The sequence below is a fragment of the Tursiops truncatus genome, chromosome 3 (assembly GCF_011762595.2).
Source record: "Tursiops truncatus isolate mTurTru1 chromosome 3, mTurTru1.mat.Y, whole genome shotgun sequence".
NCBI classification, from domain to species: Eukaryota; Metazoa; Chordata; class Mammalia; order Artiodactyla; family Delphinidae; genus Tursiops; species Tursiops truncatus.
Window position 1 is genome coordinate 78234007 of NC_047036.1, and position 21420 is coordinate 78255426.

Here is a 21420-nt window from a genome sequence, read left to right on the forward strand (position 1 = left end):
CACGCAGTACTGTAGTATGTATTTATTGAAAAAAAATCTGTGTATAGTGGACCCTCGCAGTTCAAACCCACGTTGTTCAAGGGTCAACTATATTTGTTATCTTTGACATGAAATATGTTCTTGACCCACCCAGTTAAGAACATCAGAAAGAACTGTTCACTTCTCATCCCTTCTACTTCCCCCCACCCTTAAGTCTTCTACTTCTGTTCAGGCTGCATAAAACCTGGAAACTGTAAAAATCATGGTGTGACTATCTCAAATTTCTGTTCCCATGACCACATTACCAATTTAAGTAGCAGAAAATAAAAGGAGACATAGCTGGTTTACCCTTAATACAAGAGACTAAAAAAATATATGGCAGTGAATTCTTCCTGTGGCTAAATAAAATGCAACCAAGTCGTTAGCAGATTTTCTGAAAGATAAACATCATTGTAATTACCATTCCAATAGCTACACTTTAAAGTGCTAGACATTGTTCTAAGTGCTTTCTGTGCACTGTCTCATATAATCCTCACAACAAGGCTACAAAGTAGTTATAAATCCAATTTTAACACTAAGAAAACTGAGGCAGAGAAGGAGAAAGAGGGAGAGAGAAATGAGACTTGCCTAAGGTTGTTTCCACTAGTAAGTGGAAAAGCTGGAATATGAAACCAAGCAATCTACCTGTTTGTGGTAGAGAACAAAACCAGGCAAAAACAGTGATATTTCGATTTTAAAAGATACTCAAGGGCTTCCCTGGTGGCGCAGTGGTTAAGTCCGCCTGCCGATGCAGGGGACACGGGTTCGTTCCCCAGTCCGGGAAGATCCCACATGCCGCGGAGCGGCTGGGCCCATGAGCCATGGCCGCTGGGCCTGCGCGTCCGGAGCCTGTGCTCCACAATGGGAGAGGCCACAACAGTGAGAGGCCCGCGTACTGAAAACAAAAAACAAAAAACTCAAATATTCCTAACAAAAAATTACTTGGAAAACTGGGTTGCTTTAGCAGAATTACTATACTTATTCTTTAGAAGACATGTACCGAATGAGTCAAATTTATTGATGAAAGAGGGTTTACTTATCTATTTATATATATATATCTGCCTTGGTGCAAAAAATACTAAAGGTGGCTTAAAAAGGGATCATAGTAACTTTTTGAAAAATATTCAACTTCTTAAATATATTACTCTCCCCAAAAGCTAGCTGCTTCCAAACTTGATTTAATATTTTGCATGTTTTCTCTCCGTTGCTTTGTAAATATATTTGCTTCTCCTTTCTGTAACCGTCGTCTCACAGCTGATTTTTGCTGTTTTGTCAACTGACGCTTCACCTTCTGTTTCACCAATTCCTGGAAAGATTTCATGAATTAGTATCACTGATAATGGAACATTTTGATAAGGAGTAAACATTCAATAAAACAAAGATTTACACTGCTAATATTTTTCAAATTTCTGTTAAAAGCATGAGTTTTAAAAAATTCCAAACACTGACAGTACTATATTAAACAGCAATAAGAGAAAACACCAAACTGTTATAAAATAGGAGGAATTAAATTCCTAACAGAAATACAGATTACAGCAAAAAGTAGCACATAGTAGTGAATAGTCACATTTCTTTAAATAACAAATCATCATAGTGCCACCTAGTGTCTATCAGGAAAACTGGGAAAAACCAACCAACCATAATCCCCAAACCCAACAAGATGGAAAGAAAACAAAAACAAACAAACAAAACCAAAACAACCTGCTTATTCCTTTGCTTTCTAGGTAAAAGGAGGCATGGTTTTGTAGTGGAAAATTATGTTTGAAAGCATTTACTACTGGTCAAATATACACAAGAGTGCCTTCATAACTTCAGGGGTAGAGATGACCTGATGGCAGCAGTTACTCATGGAAAAGTCCTCATACAGTTTCTGGGAGAAACAGTATGTTTTCACACGGTGAATGATCATAAATTCAAATTATTTCTTATCACTTAAGACACAGGCTGCCAATGTCAAATGACTTACAAGATGAAGAATAAAATCTGAATATTCCGTTCACATAATTTTTTTTTCCTCTGAAGCAGCCTGTTTAATTGTGTATAATCTTGCATCATCCAACCTCTCCTAAAAAAAGAGTGAACGCTGAAAGGGTTGAAGCAAGGGTCTCTTCTTAATATGCTCCACCCCATGCTAGGTACAAAGAAGCATTTATTAAAAATCTGTCAAGTTAAAAAATTAAACATTAATGGATTTGAGAGGTAAAAAGGAGCTAGAAAAACCAGTCTGCCTAATGCACTGTTTCTTGGACTGTATATGTGTAATATAAAACTCTGGATCAGATAAGTTAAATGCAGACTTCAGATATTTTACATAGTTAGGCAGACAGGCTTTAACAAGTTATCCCTCTTTATTTTAGTCTAATGATTCTCAGTGGGAGGAAAAGTAAAAGAAGATAAAGCGAAACAGAAGAATAAAAATGCAAGTTCCTGCAGAGGCTGATATCCCAGGAGATGCAGTTCCAGGAAGGCCAGAGTCTTAGAAGCACCTGGTTGCTATCCCAGAAATTTCATTACTGAAAGCATTAAGATTGGCTGAAAGTTTAACACATGAGTGACTGGCCTCTAGGACTTTTCTCTACCCTAGGAAGCCAGGCAACTATCACAGCCTCCTCACCCCAGCAGGAGACCAGAAACCTGAATCAGATCAGCATCGTCTTAACTATCACCAAGAGAACAAAGCAATACCTTCAGAATTCTGAAGGTCAATTATTTCCAAACCACAACTCTACTACTTAAATTCTCAATCAGGTGTGAGGACACGATAAAAAGACATTTTTAGTAATAAAAAGTCCTCTCCCCCACCCAAACTCACTCAAAAAACTACTAAAATCCGTTCTGCCACATAAAGAAGTAAACTCAGTAAGGAAAAGAGATAAAACTAGGAAAGAAGGTACCCAACAGGAGACTGAGACAACAGTAGAACATGCACCACATTTAAACTAGAGGAGTTCAGACAGAGGCCTCTGGGATAGTTCCAAGAAAAAAAAAATCAATTTATTTTCTAAATATTCTGCTTGAACTTCCCCTTTGTTCTTTACTTCAATGAGACCATAAGATAATCATATCAAGCAGCTAAAGAAAATAAGGAGGTAATGAATCACTATGCATATACCTCCTAATTCAGAACAATTTAAAAATCCTACAAGGTTAATAATTTTCATGTTAAAAAGTGGGAGAAAAATCCACACTAGTATATTTTTTTAAAAAAATGATGAAATGCGAAATAAAATACAGTTGATCCTTGAACAATGAGGGTGTTAGGGGCATTGACCCACTCACTGTGCAGTCAAAAATCTGAGTATAACTTAGAGTCAGCCATCTGTATCAGAGGTTCCTCTGCACCTGCGGATTCAACCAACCACAGATCATATAGTACTGTAGCATTTACTATTAAAAAACCCCACATATTGAAACCAGTGTTGTTCAAGGGTCAACTGTACTTCTGTATAATTTCAAGGAGTACGTGAAAAAAAAGAATGAAAATCATGTACTTTGTTATTGTTTTGTTGTTTGTTGCTATTGATGGTGGCCATGTATGTATTTTTTTAAAATCAATATACCTTAATGTTTAGCTGGAATTTAATTCTGTTACATATGAGAAAGAACAGCATTCATAAATGGCAACTTTGCCAATAAATAGGGAACTATAAAAGTATTTTAAAGAGGAAAACAGATTTTACAATTTCAAAGAACACAGAGCAAATCTTTTAGTTTTGCAGACACGAAAACAACAATCATCAAATTAACGAAGGTAATAAAACAGTTTTTTTTCTCCTGACCCTTTAAAAAAAAATGGAATACGACCTCAAGGAAAATAGTATGACCAAATTCCCAAAAGAATTAGAAGTTAACACGGTCAATTTGTTTCCAATGATTAGAGGGAAACCTTTTTGATTAAGCTGGCTAGAGAGATCTTTTCCCCCCTTAGACTAAAGGCAAATCTGTATTTTATAATCCAGTTTATTATAGGCTTGACCCCATTTGAAATATAAGTTCCTTCTGTTAGCTGTAAGTTAAATGGCATAAAGACAAGACCTAAAGACAATGTTAGTGTCATCATCTTTATATACAGAAAAGAGCATAACTTAGAATTTAAGAAAGTAGCAGGAGTAATCTAACTTTTCTTTATATGCAATTGCCAATTTTACAACACTGTACTGGGTTGGCCAAAAAGTTCATTCGGGTTTTTCTGTAACATCTTACAGGAAAACCCTAATGAACTTTTTGGCCAATCCAACAATTAGATATAAATGCACTTATGTTTTGAATCTGATAAAATCAAAGAAAGGAGGGTGAATATATCTCAATAAGTACAGAAAAATATCAAAGCCAAGAATGGACAGGCAATCATAAAGTGAAAGAAATTCTTAACCAAGACAGGTGATAATACTTAAAGGGAGATATTATCTTCCATCATAATTAAAAGATGTTTCAAAGATTTCACAGACTTAAATTTTATGTTCAGAAAATCAGGTAAATTATGAGGCCATCAGAAGAATATATAAAATCAGTGCATTTACAGAATTTTATTCTTTTATTTTGGTCTCACAAGTTCCAAATGTTTCTATTATTGAGTAAAGATACCAGTACTACTAAAAGTGCACTATATTAATAAAACAGAGTACTGTTATTTTTAGCTTATTTTTTGATAACTGATTTAATTTTGTAAATGTCCCATATTACCCTCCACAGGGTGTACATTTTAACTTGTTAACAATATATCTGAACTTAAAAAATGAGAAGTTCAGGAAAAAACAAAGTTCTTTCCCTGTGAATTCACTTTCTAAATAATAATTTGATTTCCTCCTTTCTACCTTCTAAACTGACTTTCTTCTTTTGCTCATTTTAAGTAAAGTTATCAATAAAAACTAGTTTCAATGGTATTCAACTTAGTACCTTCAACCAGAAGGAAAAAACCTACCATACCAATTATGTAATTTTATCTCTGCTTAAAATCTACAAAGGAAACAAACTGATTCTTCCTTCCGGGTAGCCAGGAGAAATGGCCGGCAGGCATAAAAGCTCATCGGTAGGAGCTGGACTATACGTTCATTATCCTGTCCAGAAAATGTCCTTTATGAAATTCTTTTGGACATTTGTTGCTAAATGTCCAACAAAAGCTTGAGACACTGAAAGTTTTACAATTACCTATTTTCCTCTTTCACAATTTAAGAACAAGCTAGCTAGCGAAGCTCGTGCATTTTCACATTTGAGGTGCAGTGCTGTCACTAGCTGAGTAATCTTGAGCAAAGTCATGTAACTTGTCTGTGCCTCAATTTCCTAATTGTTAAAATGCAGGGACAAGATCACATGAGAATCTACAAAGTCCCCCTTGGATTTAAATTTCTATGATTTTAATCTTTCAAATTCAAGCCAACTTACATGCTGTGTTTTCCCTGAAAGCTCTGATCGTTCCAGCTAAAAGTGAAGTGAACCCTCTCTATTTACTAAATTTGCACTTGTTATCAATTTTATACTATCAACATGTGAAGTCCAAATGGCCAAGGTGGTCCTGTACATCATCTAATCCTCAGAGCGCCTAAGCTTAATAATCTGTCCACAGTGGTGCTAATAAACACCTGGGAAATGTTGAATGAATAGTTACCGGAGGAATTGTTGAACAGCTTAACACACTGCCCACAGAAGTAACACTCAGAGTTCTTGTTCTATGTTGATTAGTATCTTCCATATTTTCTTCATCTCTAAAATTAAAATCAAAATTTAGTTAATTTTTAATAGTTAATTATGCTTAATTTATATCATATTACTACTTTGAAATACATAAAGCCATATTTCATCAAACTACCCTAAATCTAAAAGTTAAATTTTAGATCTTTTGCTAATCTAAGCTGAGGCTGATTCACTAATATTTGTCCAAAAAAAAAAAATCTTAAAAGAAAAATAACATATCAGTAATTTTAACTGTACATTAACAAATAAGTACAGAAGGTTCAAAGCATGAGGGAAAATTCACTGTAAGTAGATATTTTAAGAGAGCACACTTACTACATGTTTATTGGACTATACATTAACCAAACATATATTAGATGAATAATTATTAAAAAATACAAATAATTCACCCATCTAAAACCTCATCAACTTATCAAGAGATCTTATTAACTATTTGAAAGTAATCAGTTTGAATTTGAAAGCAGAACTGCTTAAAATTGAATAAATAGGCTGTCTAGCATAAGACAATTGTAGAGGGTTATTTGAATTTTAACTATAAGAGTTATTTGCTTTCATTTTGCACATGATGATGCAGAATATAGCTGTCATGTCATTTGACAAAAACATTCATTTACCAGAATCAAAGTCTAGGTCTCCAGATTAAAGTAAAACACCAATCAACAGAAGTCTATACCTGAAAGGCCTTAATTCTTTGTTTACTGATGACAAGGCAATCGTATGAGGGCACTCATCTTCATACTCCTCAGAGCCCATGAGGATTCCACCTTGACCTGTCTTATCATCTTGCCTGGTGTCATGTTCAGTTCTGCTATTCTCCTCAGAAAACTCAGTTACAGAACTGTTTGTAACAACCTGCCCTTTTATTTCTTCTAAAGGCTGATTGAATTCAGTCATTTCAAAACTATGTGCATCAGCACTGTCCTCTGACAAACTGTCTTCCTTTATCTGTTCAAGGTCTCCAGATGATCTGTAACAGCAGTCAACTGATTCACCTATAGAGTTCTGTCCACTTTCAATATCTGATCTACAGTGCTTTGCTTTTTCTGATATCTCTTCATCAGAAAATGAGAATTCAGATCCCTCCTCTGTTTCAATATTTTTATCATCTGGACCTACTGGATGAAGTAGTTCATCATCTGCCTGCATTTCCTTTGTGTAGCCGCTGGCAGAAACCTCTACATCAAGAGAGTCCTCCCTCCTAGGAAAAGAAAAGAATGTTATGCATTTAGAGAGCGAGAAAAAAATCCACCTGACATGAATTAAGTATTTAGTGTTCTGATAAATTACGACTCTCAAATGAGTTTAACAGTTTATATATTTTAAAGGTTTTTCTCTGCCTAAAAGGTAATACTTAAATCACTTAACTACACAAATGTAAAGGACATAGCTGGTTGTCATCTAAGAATAAAATGACTGTGAGGGACTTCCCTGGTGGTCCAGTGGTAAAGAATCTGCCTTACAATGCAGGGGATGTGGGTTCAGTCCCTGGTCAGGGAAGTAAGATCCCACATGCCGCAGGCCAACTAAGCCCGCACGCCACAACTACTGAACTCTCATGCCTCAACCAGAGAGCCTGTGTGTGGCAAACTATAGAGCCCACACGCTCTGGAACCCGTGCGCCTCAACTACAGAGCCCACATGCCCTGGATACTGAGCACCACAACTAGAGAAGAGAAAACCCGCACGGCACAACTAGAGAGAAGCCTGCACGCCACAAGGAAAGATCCCTTATGCCTCAGCAAAGATCCTGTGTGCTGCAACTAAGACCCGATGCAGCCAAAAATAAATAATGAATCTTAAAAAAAAAAAGGAATAAAATGACTGTGAAGAGCAACAGATATTAGTAGAAAAGTTACAGAAACTTCAGTTGATACTGACTTAATAAATTAACTTTCAGAGGAGGCTAAAGATTTTAAGTTATGTCAATCATCCCAAATCAGAAAACAATATCTTAACTACGTATACAAAATGAGAACATTTGGCTGTGTGAATTTACATATAATTATGTTCCATGAATCAATTAAATATAGCTCCTATAGTGAATAAACGAAAAACACAATTTCTGATAAACACTTGGCTTGATTCCTTAAAAATGGGTTATTCACATAGCATCCTATATTGAATAAGCATTCTCGAATTTATAAGAAACTAAGTAGGTTCCTCCTCCAAATTCAGTAAGGTTAATGGACCACAGGTAGGCATAGTTTTTAAGTTTCATTTGTATATTATATAGCAATGATACAGAAAAACAATAATAATGAAAATTTTTTAGATGAAAGTGTTAACTTTTAGAACTAAATAAATCTGGTATTCAGAATTCTATCATTTTATGCAACATAGTATACAAACCTGATATCACTAAAGGTTGGGAAAAGCTCACTTTCATAGCTGAAACGTTTCATGAAGAAATCTCTGATGCATTTAACATCTCTGTCAAAATACCTGCAAAAGCAAGAATCATTTTTTATATAGCCTTTGTTGTTCATCTTTTTCCTTATTAGCCAAAGACAACATCCTTGTTATGACATTCTTGTTGTTACATGAAAGAGAAAAGGATGTTACTCAAAAGAAAAAAGAAACAAATCAGCTGCTGGTGTTTGAAAAACTAAAAGCCCAGGAACAAGGACTATAAGCTGTCAATGGCATACAGTTCTTATGGTTAGAAAACTCAAGGTTTTCCCATACTGTGAGACATATATATGAATCCCAGAAAAAAAGATAAGGGCCTGCAGTTTGGGGGCAGATTTCTACTATCCCTCTCTAGTTTCCAGTCTGTCTGATTATAGTTCCCATCAGCTTCAGCTATGTTCACTAGAACCTGTAGTCAACTGGGAAAGGTGAAGACAAAAATAAACTAGTGACTCATAAGAAAAAGTTTGGGGACTAATGTTATGTTTATATTATCTTTATTACCCATTAGCTAATATGCAGTAAACATCTATAGGATATAACTGATACTGTGGCTTATAAATAGTTATCTGGAGACATGTTAATTTGGACTGAGAGTAGAAGGACCTCTGAATATCAGATTGCTTTTTAGGCTACCATAAAGCAGCCAGAACAGATTGAATTCTCTAGAAGGTTTCCAGAAAGGGAGAATTAAGAGACAGGATGACGTGGAATTGAGAGAATAGAAGAAAAAAAATACTCAATCTTAATCTGATTACACTCAATTGCATCATAGAATACAAACACATAAAGTAAAATATCCTGTCATATTTCACAATGTGGCTGTTTAAATGGTCAAGTAATATGAGAAATAAGATTATCACAGTATATGAAGTGATTCTGCCCTGTGTCAGGGATGAGGTTTTACGTGAATTCCTTTCTCTTATCAAAATAAAAGCTAAAAACAACATGAGAGATATTACCAGTCTGGTAACTGAGTTCAGTACAAAACCGTAACTTTCATCAAGGCCATAAAAAATTATTAAATTATGCCTGGTGAAGCCCTCTTGGAGGCAACCATGAAGCAGAGAGAAAAGGGGAAAGGCAGAGAGGATGTGGTTCTAGGGTTCCTCCTTCCATGTCCCTACTTCTTCTGAGCAGGCTTTTGTTTTAAAAATTGGGCTTCCACCTAAACGTTTGTTTGAATAAAGAGTTCCATGGCTGAGAAAGTTTGACTTTTTCAAGTCTGTCAGGTTACAAGAGTAATTCAAATTCTTTTGATGATTTATAAAAGTAGGCAGTTTCTTCAGATTTCTAATATACAGCGTTATTTTAATGAATAGGTTTTAAAAACTGTATCAAAGTGCATTTTTTTTCAGTTTTAAAATACCGAGGAGTAAGAAAAATTCTTAGTGGGAAAATCAGAGCATTCTGACATCCCAATTTTTAGACTCTTAACATCAGCCACTTCAAACCAGTTATTAACCCCAATGACAGTATGACAAAGCTTAAAAATTATTAATAAATAAAAGATGACTGCATCACACATAAACACAGTTACATCCAGAATATACCATTCAGCATTGGTATGAGAAGTTGAAACCATCTGTGGAAAATCGATCATGGTGATGTGGTCATCTTTATCCAAAATGAGATTGAATTCATTGAAATCTCCATGAATCAGCCCATGATTTGCAAGTTTAACAATTAGTTCCATAGCTTCATCATATACTGATGCAGGATCTTCAACATGGTGTATCTGACATCTGAAAGTGTTAAGTGTGAAAATGGTTATTTGTCCTCATTTATGATTTTAATGAAAGCAAGCATGTGTGTATTTACATTTAAATATTATTTCCATTTCATCATGCCTCCCTAGCAGTTTTCTCTTCAATCCTACCAGCATACAGATATAACAGCTTAAAAAAAAAAAAAAAAAAGACACAACCCATTCAATTCTGTATCTTCTTCCCAGTACACCACATTCTTTCTTTCATCTTAACAGCCAAACTCCTCTACTTGTGCTTTCTCCAATTCAATGAGCACTCTAATGAGCCCATTTCAAGCAAGCTTTCATTCAACCTTGTTCCAATGAAATAGCTCTCGTCAAAACTACCAATGACTTACATGTTGCTATATCCAATGGTCAATTCTCCACCTTCATCATTATCTGGTCTGTCAGTTAACCTCTTCCCCCTCCTTGAAGCAGCTCCTTTCACTTGACCCTTGGTACACTAACTCTTCAGGCTGTCCTCTTTCTGCACTGATCATTCCTTCTTAGTTTTTTTAGCTAGTTCTTCAGCTTTTCCCTGACGTATAAATTTTGGAGCTCCTCAAAGGTTAATCTTAAGACCTATTATCTTAACCATTCTTGGTGATCTCATACAGGCTCATACACAGACTTCAATCTAGACTTCTCTGAGCTTCTGGGCATCTCTAACTTACCATGTCCCAAACTGAACCTCTGATTCTGCCCCACCCTCTAACTCCAAACTGTCTTTCTGCAGTTTTTCCCATTTCTGTAAATGGCAACTTTATCCCTCCAATTATTCAGGCCCCAGATCTTGGTGTTATCCTTACCTGCCCCTTCCTTTATATCAATACAATCCCAAACAAATCATGTAGGCCCTGACTGTAAAACATATCCAAAATCTGACCACTTTTCATCACCTTCACATCTACCACTCTGATCTAAACTACTATCATCTCTTGCTTGCATTATTACAATAATTTCCTAACTTTTCTTCCTAATCCTGTCCTAGTCTCCTTTCAGTCTATTTTCAATACAGCAGTCAGAGTGATACCATTAAAACATTAGTCAGATCATGTCTCTTCTTAATTCAAAATCCTCCAATGGCAGGGAGTTCCTTGGCAGTCCAGTGGTTAGGACCTGGAGTTTTCACTGCCACCAAAAAAAAAAAAAAAAAAAAAATCCTCCAGTGGCTTCCTGTCTCAATCAAAATAGTCCTTATACTATTGCTACAATGGCAATCACATTAGGAAATATAAATGTATCAAATCAACCTTAAAGTTACTGAATGTTGTATGTCAAATATATCCTCCCCACCAAAATAAATAAATAGAACATCCTTGCAATGGCTTACAAATCGTCTGCTGCCTCTGTGATCTCATCATTTACAATTTCTCCCCTTACTCACTCAGCTCCAGCCACAGTGGCCTTCTGTTTCCTGAACATGCAGGCATACTCCCATTCCAGGATTTACGCATTTGCTCTTGCCTCTGCCTGAAATGTTCCTAGATATCTGCATGATTTCCTCTCTCCTTTCAGGATTCTGCTCAAAAATCCCCTTATCAAGGAGACTTTTCCTGGTCACTCCATGTAAAATAGCAGCCTCCTACACCCACCCACCTCAACACTTCCTGTCCTCCTTACCCCACTTTATTTTTATGCATGGCATTTACCACCATCTGATGTATCAAATATTTCCTTGTTTAGCTATTTCCTGCAAGTTTCCTTCCATCAGAAAGTAAGCTCTATGAGGGCAGGGACTTTGTTTTGTTTACTGGGGAGCCTAGAACAGCGCTTGGCACATACTAGACTGTTTATTTACTGAGTCAGAGAGTATAAAATCCATATTGTCGGGCTTCCCTGGTGGCGCAGTGGTTGAGAGTCCACCTGCCGATGCAGGGGATACCGGTTCGTGCCCCGGTCCGGGAGGATCCCGCATGCCGCGGAGCGGCTGGTCCCGTGAGCCATGGCTGCTGGGCCTGCGCGTCCGGAGCCTGTGCTCCACAATGGGAGAGGCCACAACAATGAGAGGCCGGCAAAAAAAAAAAAAAAAAAAATTGTGGTAAAATCCATATTGTCAGAATGAAACTGAATTTTCAATTTGCCTTTAAGTCTACTACTTTATGTTAATTTCTAACCTCCCAGAAGCAATATTCCATTTACAAAAAAAAATTATTTTTTAAAATTGAACCTTATAATTATTTATTAGGACTGAAGGTTCCAAGAATTATACTTACAGAGGATAGCCTTTTATGAGTTCCATGACCACTGCATGGCGATTATAATCAACTGGCTTTGGAACTGGAAATTTCCTTTCATACAATGCCTAAAATATAGCAAAACAGGTAAAAAGTAATGAAAAGGCCATTAATTTTTAGGGAACAATAAAATTAAGTGTACCTGTCCACAACCAGAAAAAAAACATGTAAGCCTTTACAACTTTACAAAAAGTTAACACACGATTATTTATGCATGGTTTATTCACTGCACAGAAGGAGCTATACATAAAAACAACATTGTAAACCAGTTTTTGTAATTCACTTTTTTTTTTTGCGGTACGCGGGCCTCTCATCGTTGTGGCCTCTCCCGTTGTGGAGCACAGGCTCTGGACACGCAGGCTCAGCGGCCATGGCTCACGGCTCCAGCCGCTCCGCGGCATGTGGGATCTTCCCGGACTGGGGCACGAACCCGTGTCCCCTGCATCGGCAGGCCGACTCTCAACCACTGCGCCACCAGGGAAGCCCCTGTAATTCACTTTTTTACCAAACATTCATTTACTGAACATTTACTAAATATTATACACTGTGCTAGGTTTACAAAAATGAGTGTGAAAATGTCTCTGCCTTTAAGAAGTTTCGTCTCTTACAATATGTATATCTTCTATTTTGTAAGTTTCTGTCATTTCCTGGGAGTGTGCTTAAAAAATTCAAATGGAAATAAATTGTAATTTAGGAAATATTCTGTCTTCTGGCATATCAGGAAATGAAATATTCCAATATATTAGGCATTTCAGTTTATACAGCACTGACCTTTTTCTTCAGACCACAATATACAATATAAATCTATTATGTGACAGGGCCTTTGTCATTGATACCTGAATCACGCCAACAGTGGTTCTAGTTCTTGCTACCACACCAAACCTTTCTTCAGTGTACCAATACCAACTAAGATGCTTGCGTCAATACTCCATTTTAAAAAAACTACAATGGCTGTAAATATTGACTTCAGTCTGAATAACTTTTCCTAGTTTTCAAAACTCTTTAATCCACTTATCCAGTCCTAGTTCTCTCAATACTCTGTCCAATAAACACTCTGGAGTGTGATCAAGACAGTCACCTTAGTGACTGTCCCCATACACACAGGGCTCACACGAATATTCATGTCTTTGCCATTCTGGTTCCTTTGCAAAGTACACTGTCTTATTGTCTTTTCCTTACAGACAAATCATATGCAACTCCATTACTCTACTCAACTCCCACTCACTTATGAAACCTCCTTCAACGATCATTCTACTCTACAGAAGATTCTCTAAACTCAACATATAATTTGACATTTAAACTGTTCTGTTTTAGGTGTGTTCATGTTATCTTTCCAACTTTAAGACACACACTGCACCCGTTATTTCTTTGGTATCCGCTGTTCACCTCCCCCAACAAAATACTTAATATAGAGGTAGGCACACAGCTGACACTCAATATATGCTTATTAACAGGGTTAATTTTAAGAGCTGTCTACTCTACTTCCTACCTTCTTTGGACAGGAACTGAACTATTTCCCTCTCCCCAAAGATTGTCTGCTTGGCCATATATTTGTTATTTTTAAATCCAAATGGTTTTGAACATGCTTTGGCAGCTCAACAGTATGTGACAACTCTAACTATTGTCATAGTGGTCTAGCCCTTGTACCATAGCTTAACCCTTAAGTTATAGCTCAATCTTATCTTATTTTCGCTTAGGAAAAGAGAGAATAAATTTAAGAAGCATATTTATCCACAACCAGGCTCTATTCCTGTGCCTTCATATAAAAACTCCAAGAAGACACTTAATATAGTTTGGGGGAAATGTATAACAATTCCTACTAAACTGCCTACTTACTATCACAGGATACAAACCATTGATATAACACAAAAAACACAACATGTATGGTATTGATATCACTTACTTATACTGACTAGAGGATTCTTCCCTCAGGATTACTAAAAATTTAAGCACATGAATTAAAATAACCTACTCAAAGAACATCAAACTGAAATTCCCAAGAAACAACAGGTCATACACTGGAGTGACTTTTAATAATTCAAAATTTTAAAAAGATAAGTTATAACAAATAAATCCTACTGGAGAGAATAATAAGAATGCAGTTATTTTCTAATTTAAATTATTAGTGAAGACAATTAATTTGGTTATTATTAAAGATATTTAGTAAATCTATGTTGAACTTAATTTGGAAGGTAAAAGGTTGAAAACTAAAGATTTTTACCATTTCTAATATACATACAAATTCATAAATTGACATTTCTCCCATTGAGGGAAAAAAAAATACCAGTCAACTTACCTGAGAGACTAAGGTTTCTACAGAAGGTAATTATCTGGTGTTTTCAATTAGAGACAGACATATGCATAGACAGGTATAGATTTACATTCACACATACATATTTGTGAGGCAATTACATCACTATTTATTTCAGGCTACTCTATCTTGTTACTATTGTAGAATACAAGTTGCCTTTATGCATTTATAACAGCTAAAAATACCTTTGCGTAGAAGGAAACCACGAGAAAAACAAATACCAGAAATAGTCTAAAGAGTTAAAAAGTGACTGTTAAGGATTGGGACTAGGAGTAGGGAGATGAGGAGGCAACAGACTGATGCATGTCACTACAACCTTTTAACTACACATATTGTTTGGTTAAAAATATAAAATTAAAAATACCTTCATATAAGCAAATTCTTTCATGGCAGAGAGACGAGATAAATAAAGCCAAGACATGTTATGCCTGTGTTTATGATAATCACGCTTGTTTTTCAGATTTCGAAAGGAGGTTCTTCCCAGTCTGTGAAGCTTTAATGCAAATTGCTGCCCTTCTTCATTTGCAACAATGTAAATATCTAGAGTCAAATTTTTGAAAGGATCATTATTATATTTTTATTCCAGTAAATTTAAACAATTCCAATTTTCTAACTTTGGTTTTATTTGTTCCAAATTTTATCTTTCCTAATAACTAGAAATAGTTACCATTCAGCAAAATTCTTTTTATTGTAATTTTAATTACAATACAAAATGATGACATGTATTAATATCTACTACAAAAGAAAACAGGGATGCAAAGGTGTCAAAGGTTACTGCTTCCAAAGATGCTCAATGCTCAATTCCATTTAGTGGGAATACATCTAATTGTTGCTTAGTGTCCTACATGTACGAGCAGTGATTAATAATATCTTCCTTTTCAACATAGGACTTGTCTGGTGGTCCAGTGGTTAAGACTCTGCGCTTCCACTGCAGGGGACATGGGTTAGATCCCTGGTCGGGGAGCTAATCCTGCATTGCCACGCAGCAGGGCCAAAAAGAAAAAAAATTCTTTCTTTTCAACAATGTGAAGTTCAATTCTTAAATTGCTTCAATGAATAAATACTGAGTATCCAAATATAATCCTATAATAATCAGAATGGAGATCTTCCCATAAATATTCTATCAAACAAGTTGCTATTTTAATACTAACATTTAGAACATGTCCTAATTACTCATGAGAGAAACAGCCTCTCATGTTCGTGAGATTATAAATTGACACAATTTGGAATGAAATTTGGTAATATCAAAATTTTGAATGTGCATAACTTTAGCTCTAATAATTTAATTTCTAAGACTGTAATACTTGGCAACTACAAGAAAGACACCTCTGCTAATATGAAATGATGTCAGGGATGCACCAAGTGGAAAAAAATCAAGGTGTAGAATTGTAAGTACTGTTTGCTTTCACCTATGATTAAAAAGATATGTGAATGTATATACATACATCCTCAGTACATTATATACTTGTATTTACATAGAATATTTCTAGGATATGTACAATATTAATAAATAGTGATAGCTTTGGGAAGTAGTAACAGGAGATGGAGACCTGGGTTAGGAGTTAAGATTCACTTTTTACCGTACTCGTACTCTGTTTTGCAAGTAATGAAGTTCTTAAAAATTAAAAGAAAGCCATTTTTTTAATTGAAAAAAATTGGACATAAAAAAATTAAGAGGAAAAAGAGGTGTTTCATTACATCATTTTATACATTTTTACACACACACACTCCCGTATTTAGTAAGTCTAATATTACTTATTAAATATATACCATACTCTGGATATTAATATAGTAGACATACAAACCATATGAAGTACCAAAACAACCTCCTTTGGAATAGGTTTCCTAATAGTTTTTTTACTTCTAATTTTAATTTTTTTTTTTTTGTGGTACTCGGGCCTCTTACTGTTGTGGCCTTTCCCGTTGCGGACCACAGGCTCTGGACGCGCAGGCTCAGCGGCCATGGCTCACAGGTCTGGACGCTCCGTGGCATGTGGGATCCTCCCAGACCGGAGCACGAACCCGTGTCCCCTGCACCGGCAGGTGGACTCTCAACCACTGCGCCACCAGGGAAGCCCTAATTTTAATTTTTTTGCTCTCTCAGTTTAAAGTATGTAACTATACAGCATAAACTTTGTAGGACAAAAAGTAGTGTATAAGAGAGCATGGCATAAAGAAAATCTTTCTCTGTTCTTTATTTTTACCACACATAAAAAACCACTACATAGGTATTTGTTTAATGCTATTTTAGAATTTTTTTCTGTGGTTCTACACATATCTAACTTTGCCCTGTTGATCATACTGCTGTGATGGAAAGTGTGGTTTTTATAACTTCCTTGTGATACTTTTTAAAAAAAAAAATATTTATTTATTATTTTTGGCTGCATTGGGTCTTCGTTGCTGCGCGCGGGCTTTCTCTAGTTGCGGTGAGGGGGGACTACTCTTTGGTACAGTGCACGTGCTTCTCACTTGGGTGGCTTCTCTTGTGGAGCACAGACTCTAGGTGCTCAGGCTTCAGTAGTTGTGCACGCGGGCTCAGTAGCTGTGGCTTGTGGTCTCTAGAGCACACGCTCAGTAGTTGTGGCACACGGGCTTAGATGCTCTGCGGCATGTGGGAACTTCCTGGACCAGGGCTCGAACCCATGTCCCCTGCATTTGCAGGCGGATTCCCAACCACTGCACCACCAGGGAAGCCCCCTTGTGATACTTTTAAAAATTATTCCAAATGTTCAATTTATCAGATATTAAAATAAGAACAAATAAAGTATTTGCCAAAGATCTCAGTTATTAGAGGAAAACCGATTCTTGGTATAACTGAACTTTCAGTGATAGACTTATGAAAAAACAGTAGTTTACTAAACTAAGGGTAATTTCAAAATCTGTATTGCTTTCAAGCAACTTTTCAATTTACTGTTTAGTTAGAAAAATAGAAAAGATGAATCCTTTCTCAAGGGGAAACATAAACTAAAGCAAATAAAATGCACTCAATAGTACTATCAGCACTTACCAGATTCTTTGCCAACACCCATCTGGTTTCCAACAGACTCAACCACCTGTCTAGAAGAAAGTGTTTTCAAAGCTAGGTAATCATAGCCTGCATTTGTCAACCGATAGCCCTGGACAGCTAGAAAAAATCAAATGAGAAAGACCATATTTTAGTTACACTGTACCATCAAGTCACATCAGGTCAAGAGAAAAATTTAAACAAGGGAAGTCTTAGCTGGAAAAACACTAGCTACCCAGACTTATGAGTTTTAGCATTTCTTGCTGTAATTTTTATTTCTTCTCTAGAGCAGTGTTACTCAAAGTGTAACCTACAGACTGATACCAGTCTATAAATGTTTGTTACTAGACTGTGACAAGTTATAGAAACTAAGTGGTTCAAAAATTTTTGTATCAATTTGACTAAGTTATTTTATGTCTTCAATTCTAATAAGAAGGAATTTGTGCCTGTATTTTGTCAGTTTTTTATTTTTCTAGTAATTATTTTTATTATTTTATAAAGGTACGGATCCATAATAGATGGAAAAAGAGAAACTCATCCCTCACCACTATGGTTTGAGAGGTAATGCTCTAGAGTCCTTTGGCAGACTGTACTTGCCAAAGACAGCAACAATATCTTAATCCCACTTGTTCTTCTGCAATTGGAACTTGCTAATCCCCTATGAGGAAATGAAGGCTATTTCTCTAGCCTCCTGGATCTGGGTGGGCCCTGTGATTGCTCTGACCAATAGAACATGGTAGAAGTGTACTGTGTCAGTTCTATGTCTAGTGCTTTCCTAGTCTGGCAGCTTCCACCTGCTTTTTGGAATACCTGCTCTGGCGGAAGCCAGTTACAGGGAAAATCACAAACGGTGCCTCAAATACTTACATTTCGTTCGCTCCCAAGCTATAAGTTTATGTTTTACTAGTTCTCTTAAAACTTTATTACAACCACCATGTTTAAGGCTGGCTATAGAAGCAACCAAACTGCAGGGAACAATTTCATGGTTCTTCATGCCCATTTCAACCTGCAATTGAAGAAATCAAAATGCAATCATAATCAACATAGAGCTGTTGTCTACCAAAACCTTGTGAAAAACTTAACTTCTCCGTCAAACTTTCCTGACCATGCAGTTTCCCAACCAATTGTGAGACATAATTATTACCTTCTCTAGACATATTTTAAATCACAATTTGGTATTTAATCATTGATATTCATATTCTCTCTCTCTCTCTACTATACTATATGCACTTCAAGAGTATGAATTGTGAGTGCTTAACATAGTTACTAACATATGGTATGTACCAAAATACGTATTGACATCCAAATATTTGTGCTTAATAACTACAGATATTCCAGGTATTTATTAAGAAGGTATTTAATGAGAAGATATGAAAGGACCTGAAATGTAGACCAAAAGTTTTAGATTTTATACTAAGGAAAGTAGGAAACTCATGAAGATGCTTAGGCAAGGGAGATTTAAGGGTTGTTTTAAGGATGTTAATCTAGCAGGAATATGCAAAGTGGTTTAGAGAAGGCAAAAACTGGAGGTGCTGTATTGGAGAACTAAGACAACAGTCTGGGCCAGAGAAAACAGAAGCCAGGACAGGGAAGAGGTGGTGGTAATGGAGGGAAAGAATTAAAGAAATTAGTATGGGAGGGATTGGCACTGGATGTGGGAGGGTAAAGTGAATGAAGAGTCAAAGGTGAAGTGAAAAGAAAGAAGAGGCTTTAAGATAGTAATAATTATTATTATTTTAATAGAGTTTGGGAAAGGAGTGAAGGGGTAGACAAAGTTGATTAATTTGATATGAGCACACTGAGTCTGAGGTGTTGGAAGGTCCTTCATGGAAGGTACTTCAGATGAAGATGTTTAAGGAAAATTGGAAAGGCTGATCTGCACTTGGGAATGAAGTCATAACTACAGGGAAAAAATCGTCAATTACTTGATGGAGGTAAGAGATAAAGTCATACATAAAGTGGATGTGATCATTAAGCGAGAGATAATGGAAGAAAAAGGAGGGATAAGGGACAGAACTTCGCGGGGGGGGGGGGGGAATTCACACTGAAAGGTAAGGGCAGCCAGTCAAAGTATGATTATTGATGTAGGAGGTGCCAGAGAAGTAAAGGGAAGATGGTCAAGGAAAGGTGGCCACTGATACCAAGACTAGTAACACTCAACTGAGACTGAAATATTTAATGAATTAGGCCATTCCTTGGTGAGCTTCAAAAAGAACTTAAGAATTGCAAAAATAAAGTTTTGGAAGATAAATCTGGCATCGTTTTGATGTCCCAACCAAAATCTCACACTTTAAACTTAACTAATCTTCCATGCTTTGTTCTGTTTCTCCCAGCCTCTAACATTCTCGACTCCCCTATTTCTGTCAGAGGCATTAAGGAGTGAGTTAATGTGCTGAGGAAGTAGAGAAGGAAGGTATCTTTTGACAGTAGGTATTTAGAGAAAGTGTGGCTGAATTTCAGAATCTATGGGAGGAGAAAGAAGTGTCTTCCAAATTTTACACTGAATTTGCATTTGATAGTTTATTCCTTAAGAAATGCCTATTTAAGCAAAAAATAATAGCTCCTAAATAAATGTGTTTTATTCTGCAAATGCCTAATCTATGTGTTGATCTTTGTGCTATAAGACTAAGACCATAAAATCCGTTTTTGTCACTTCCTTGCTTAACAACATTCAGTGGCTCCCCTATACTTAGAATATATTCAAAATTCTTTACCAAGCCTGCATGACTATCTATAGCACATGATCTGGCTCTCACCTTTCCCAGTTACATCTCCAACTCTTCAGTCTCTTGCTCACTATGCTCCAGCCACACTGGCCTTTCTAGTCTTCAGAAATTGTTCCTGCCTTGGGGCCTTTGCACTCACCACTGTAGCTTCCTCTCCCTTCAATTCTTTCCAAGGACTTCACTGGACCGGCTCCTTCTCATTCAGCTGTTATGCCCGCCCCGCATTCTTTCTTTTACTTAGCAAATATTTATTCAGTACCTACCAAATACCAGGAACTTTATAAAAACAGACAAGATTCTTGCACTCGGGCAGTCTTCTCTGACTAAAGAATTTAAAAACAGTATTCAGGCTCCCTGCCTCCACCATGAGGGGTCTCTATTCCGTTATTCGCTTTATCATCTTCATAGAACTTATTATCTTCACATTATCCCTTATTTATTCGTTTACTTGATGATTTGCCTCCTTCGTCTTGTCTGTCCTGTAACCCGTGGAATTCTCTAAAACGGTTACTACATATCCGATAAGTATGTGTGGATTGAATGAAACTGAAGGAACGCTATGTGACTCAATCTGTGAGTAGGGAACTCAATGCTATCAATTACTCTTCAGGATTCTTAAACCCTTCTCAGCTGGTCAGAAGCCCAGGATCAGAGAAGCTTCCCAGGCTACAGAGATTCGATGTGGCTCTGGAGAAGGGGAGCAAAATAGGAAGGAAAAGAGGGGTCTTTGCTTTACGTGGGGGAAGATAAAAAGCTTCTGAACAAAGGCTTTTGAAAAATCCGACTGTCCGGTCTTTTCCCCATTCCCAACCTCGGCCGCGTACCAGGGCCTAAAGCGCGCTCAGCTCCCAGCAAACTTGGAGGAAGAGGAAGAGCACGCGCGGTAGAAAAGGTCAGGGGAGAGGGAAAAATGGCGAACTTCTTACCGCGGTCAGGACCCTGAAGTCATCCCGGCTCATGTAACGCAACTTGGCCACATTCACCTTCCCCATGGCGGCCCCGGACCCAGGCCAGAATCCTGTTTCAACAACCAGACAGCGATAGGAAAGCTGACATTCCGGCTTCTCCCGCGCCTCACAGCGGCCGGGCGGCTCGCGCCTGCGCAGCTTATACTACAGGTCCTTGTTACTAAAAAGAGGTACCGTTCTCACTGACTTGGGGGCAATAAAACGTCTTCTGAGTCTTATGAAGCATATAGTACGGAACAAAGCAGAGTATTTTTTTGTAAAGTGATTTTGTTATGTGGCTTAGTCGGCGGACTCTAAGTGCTCTCT

The 21420-nt window shown here is 36.8% G+C and overlaps 1 protein-coding gene across 1 annotated transcript; it reads right to left on the bottom strand.

The window, feature by feature from the left end:
• Nucleotides 1-7: 7 nt before the first annotated feature.
• Nucleotides 8-21240, bottom strand: RIOK2 (RIO kinase 2). Its single transcript, XM_019929658.3, has 10 exons — nucleotides 21073-21240; nucleotides 18288-18426; nucleotides 17424-17540; nucleotides 14781-14956; nucleotides 12085-12173; nucleotides 9672-9863; nucleotides 8059-8151; nucleotides 6383-6907; nucleotides 5624-5720; nucleotides 8-1324 (listed from the first exon to the last, which is right to left on the bottom strand). Exons 1-10 carry the CDS (start codon nucleotides 21136-21138, stop codon nucleotides 1160-1162), a joined length of 1659 nt encoding a protein of 552 aa, XP_019785217.1. The 5' UTR covers nucleotides 21139-21240; the 3' UTR covers nucleotides 8-1159.
• Between the last annotated feature and the right edge of the window lie 180 nt (nucleotides 21241-21420).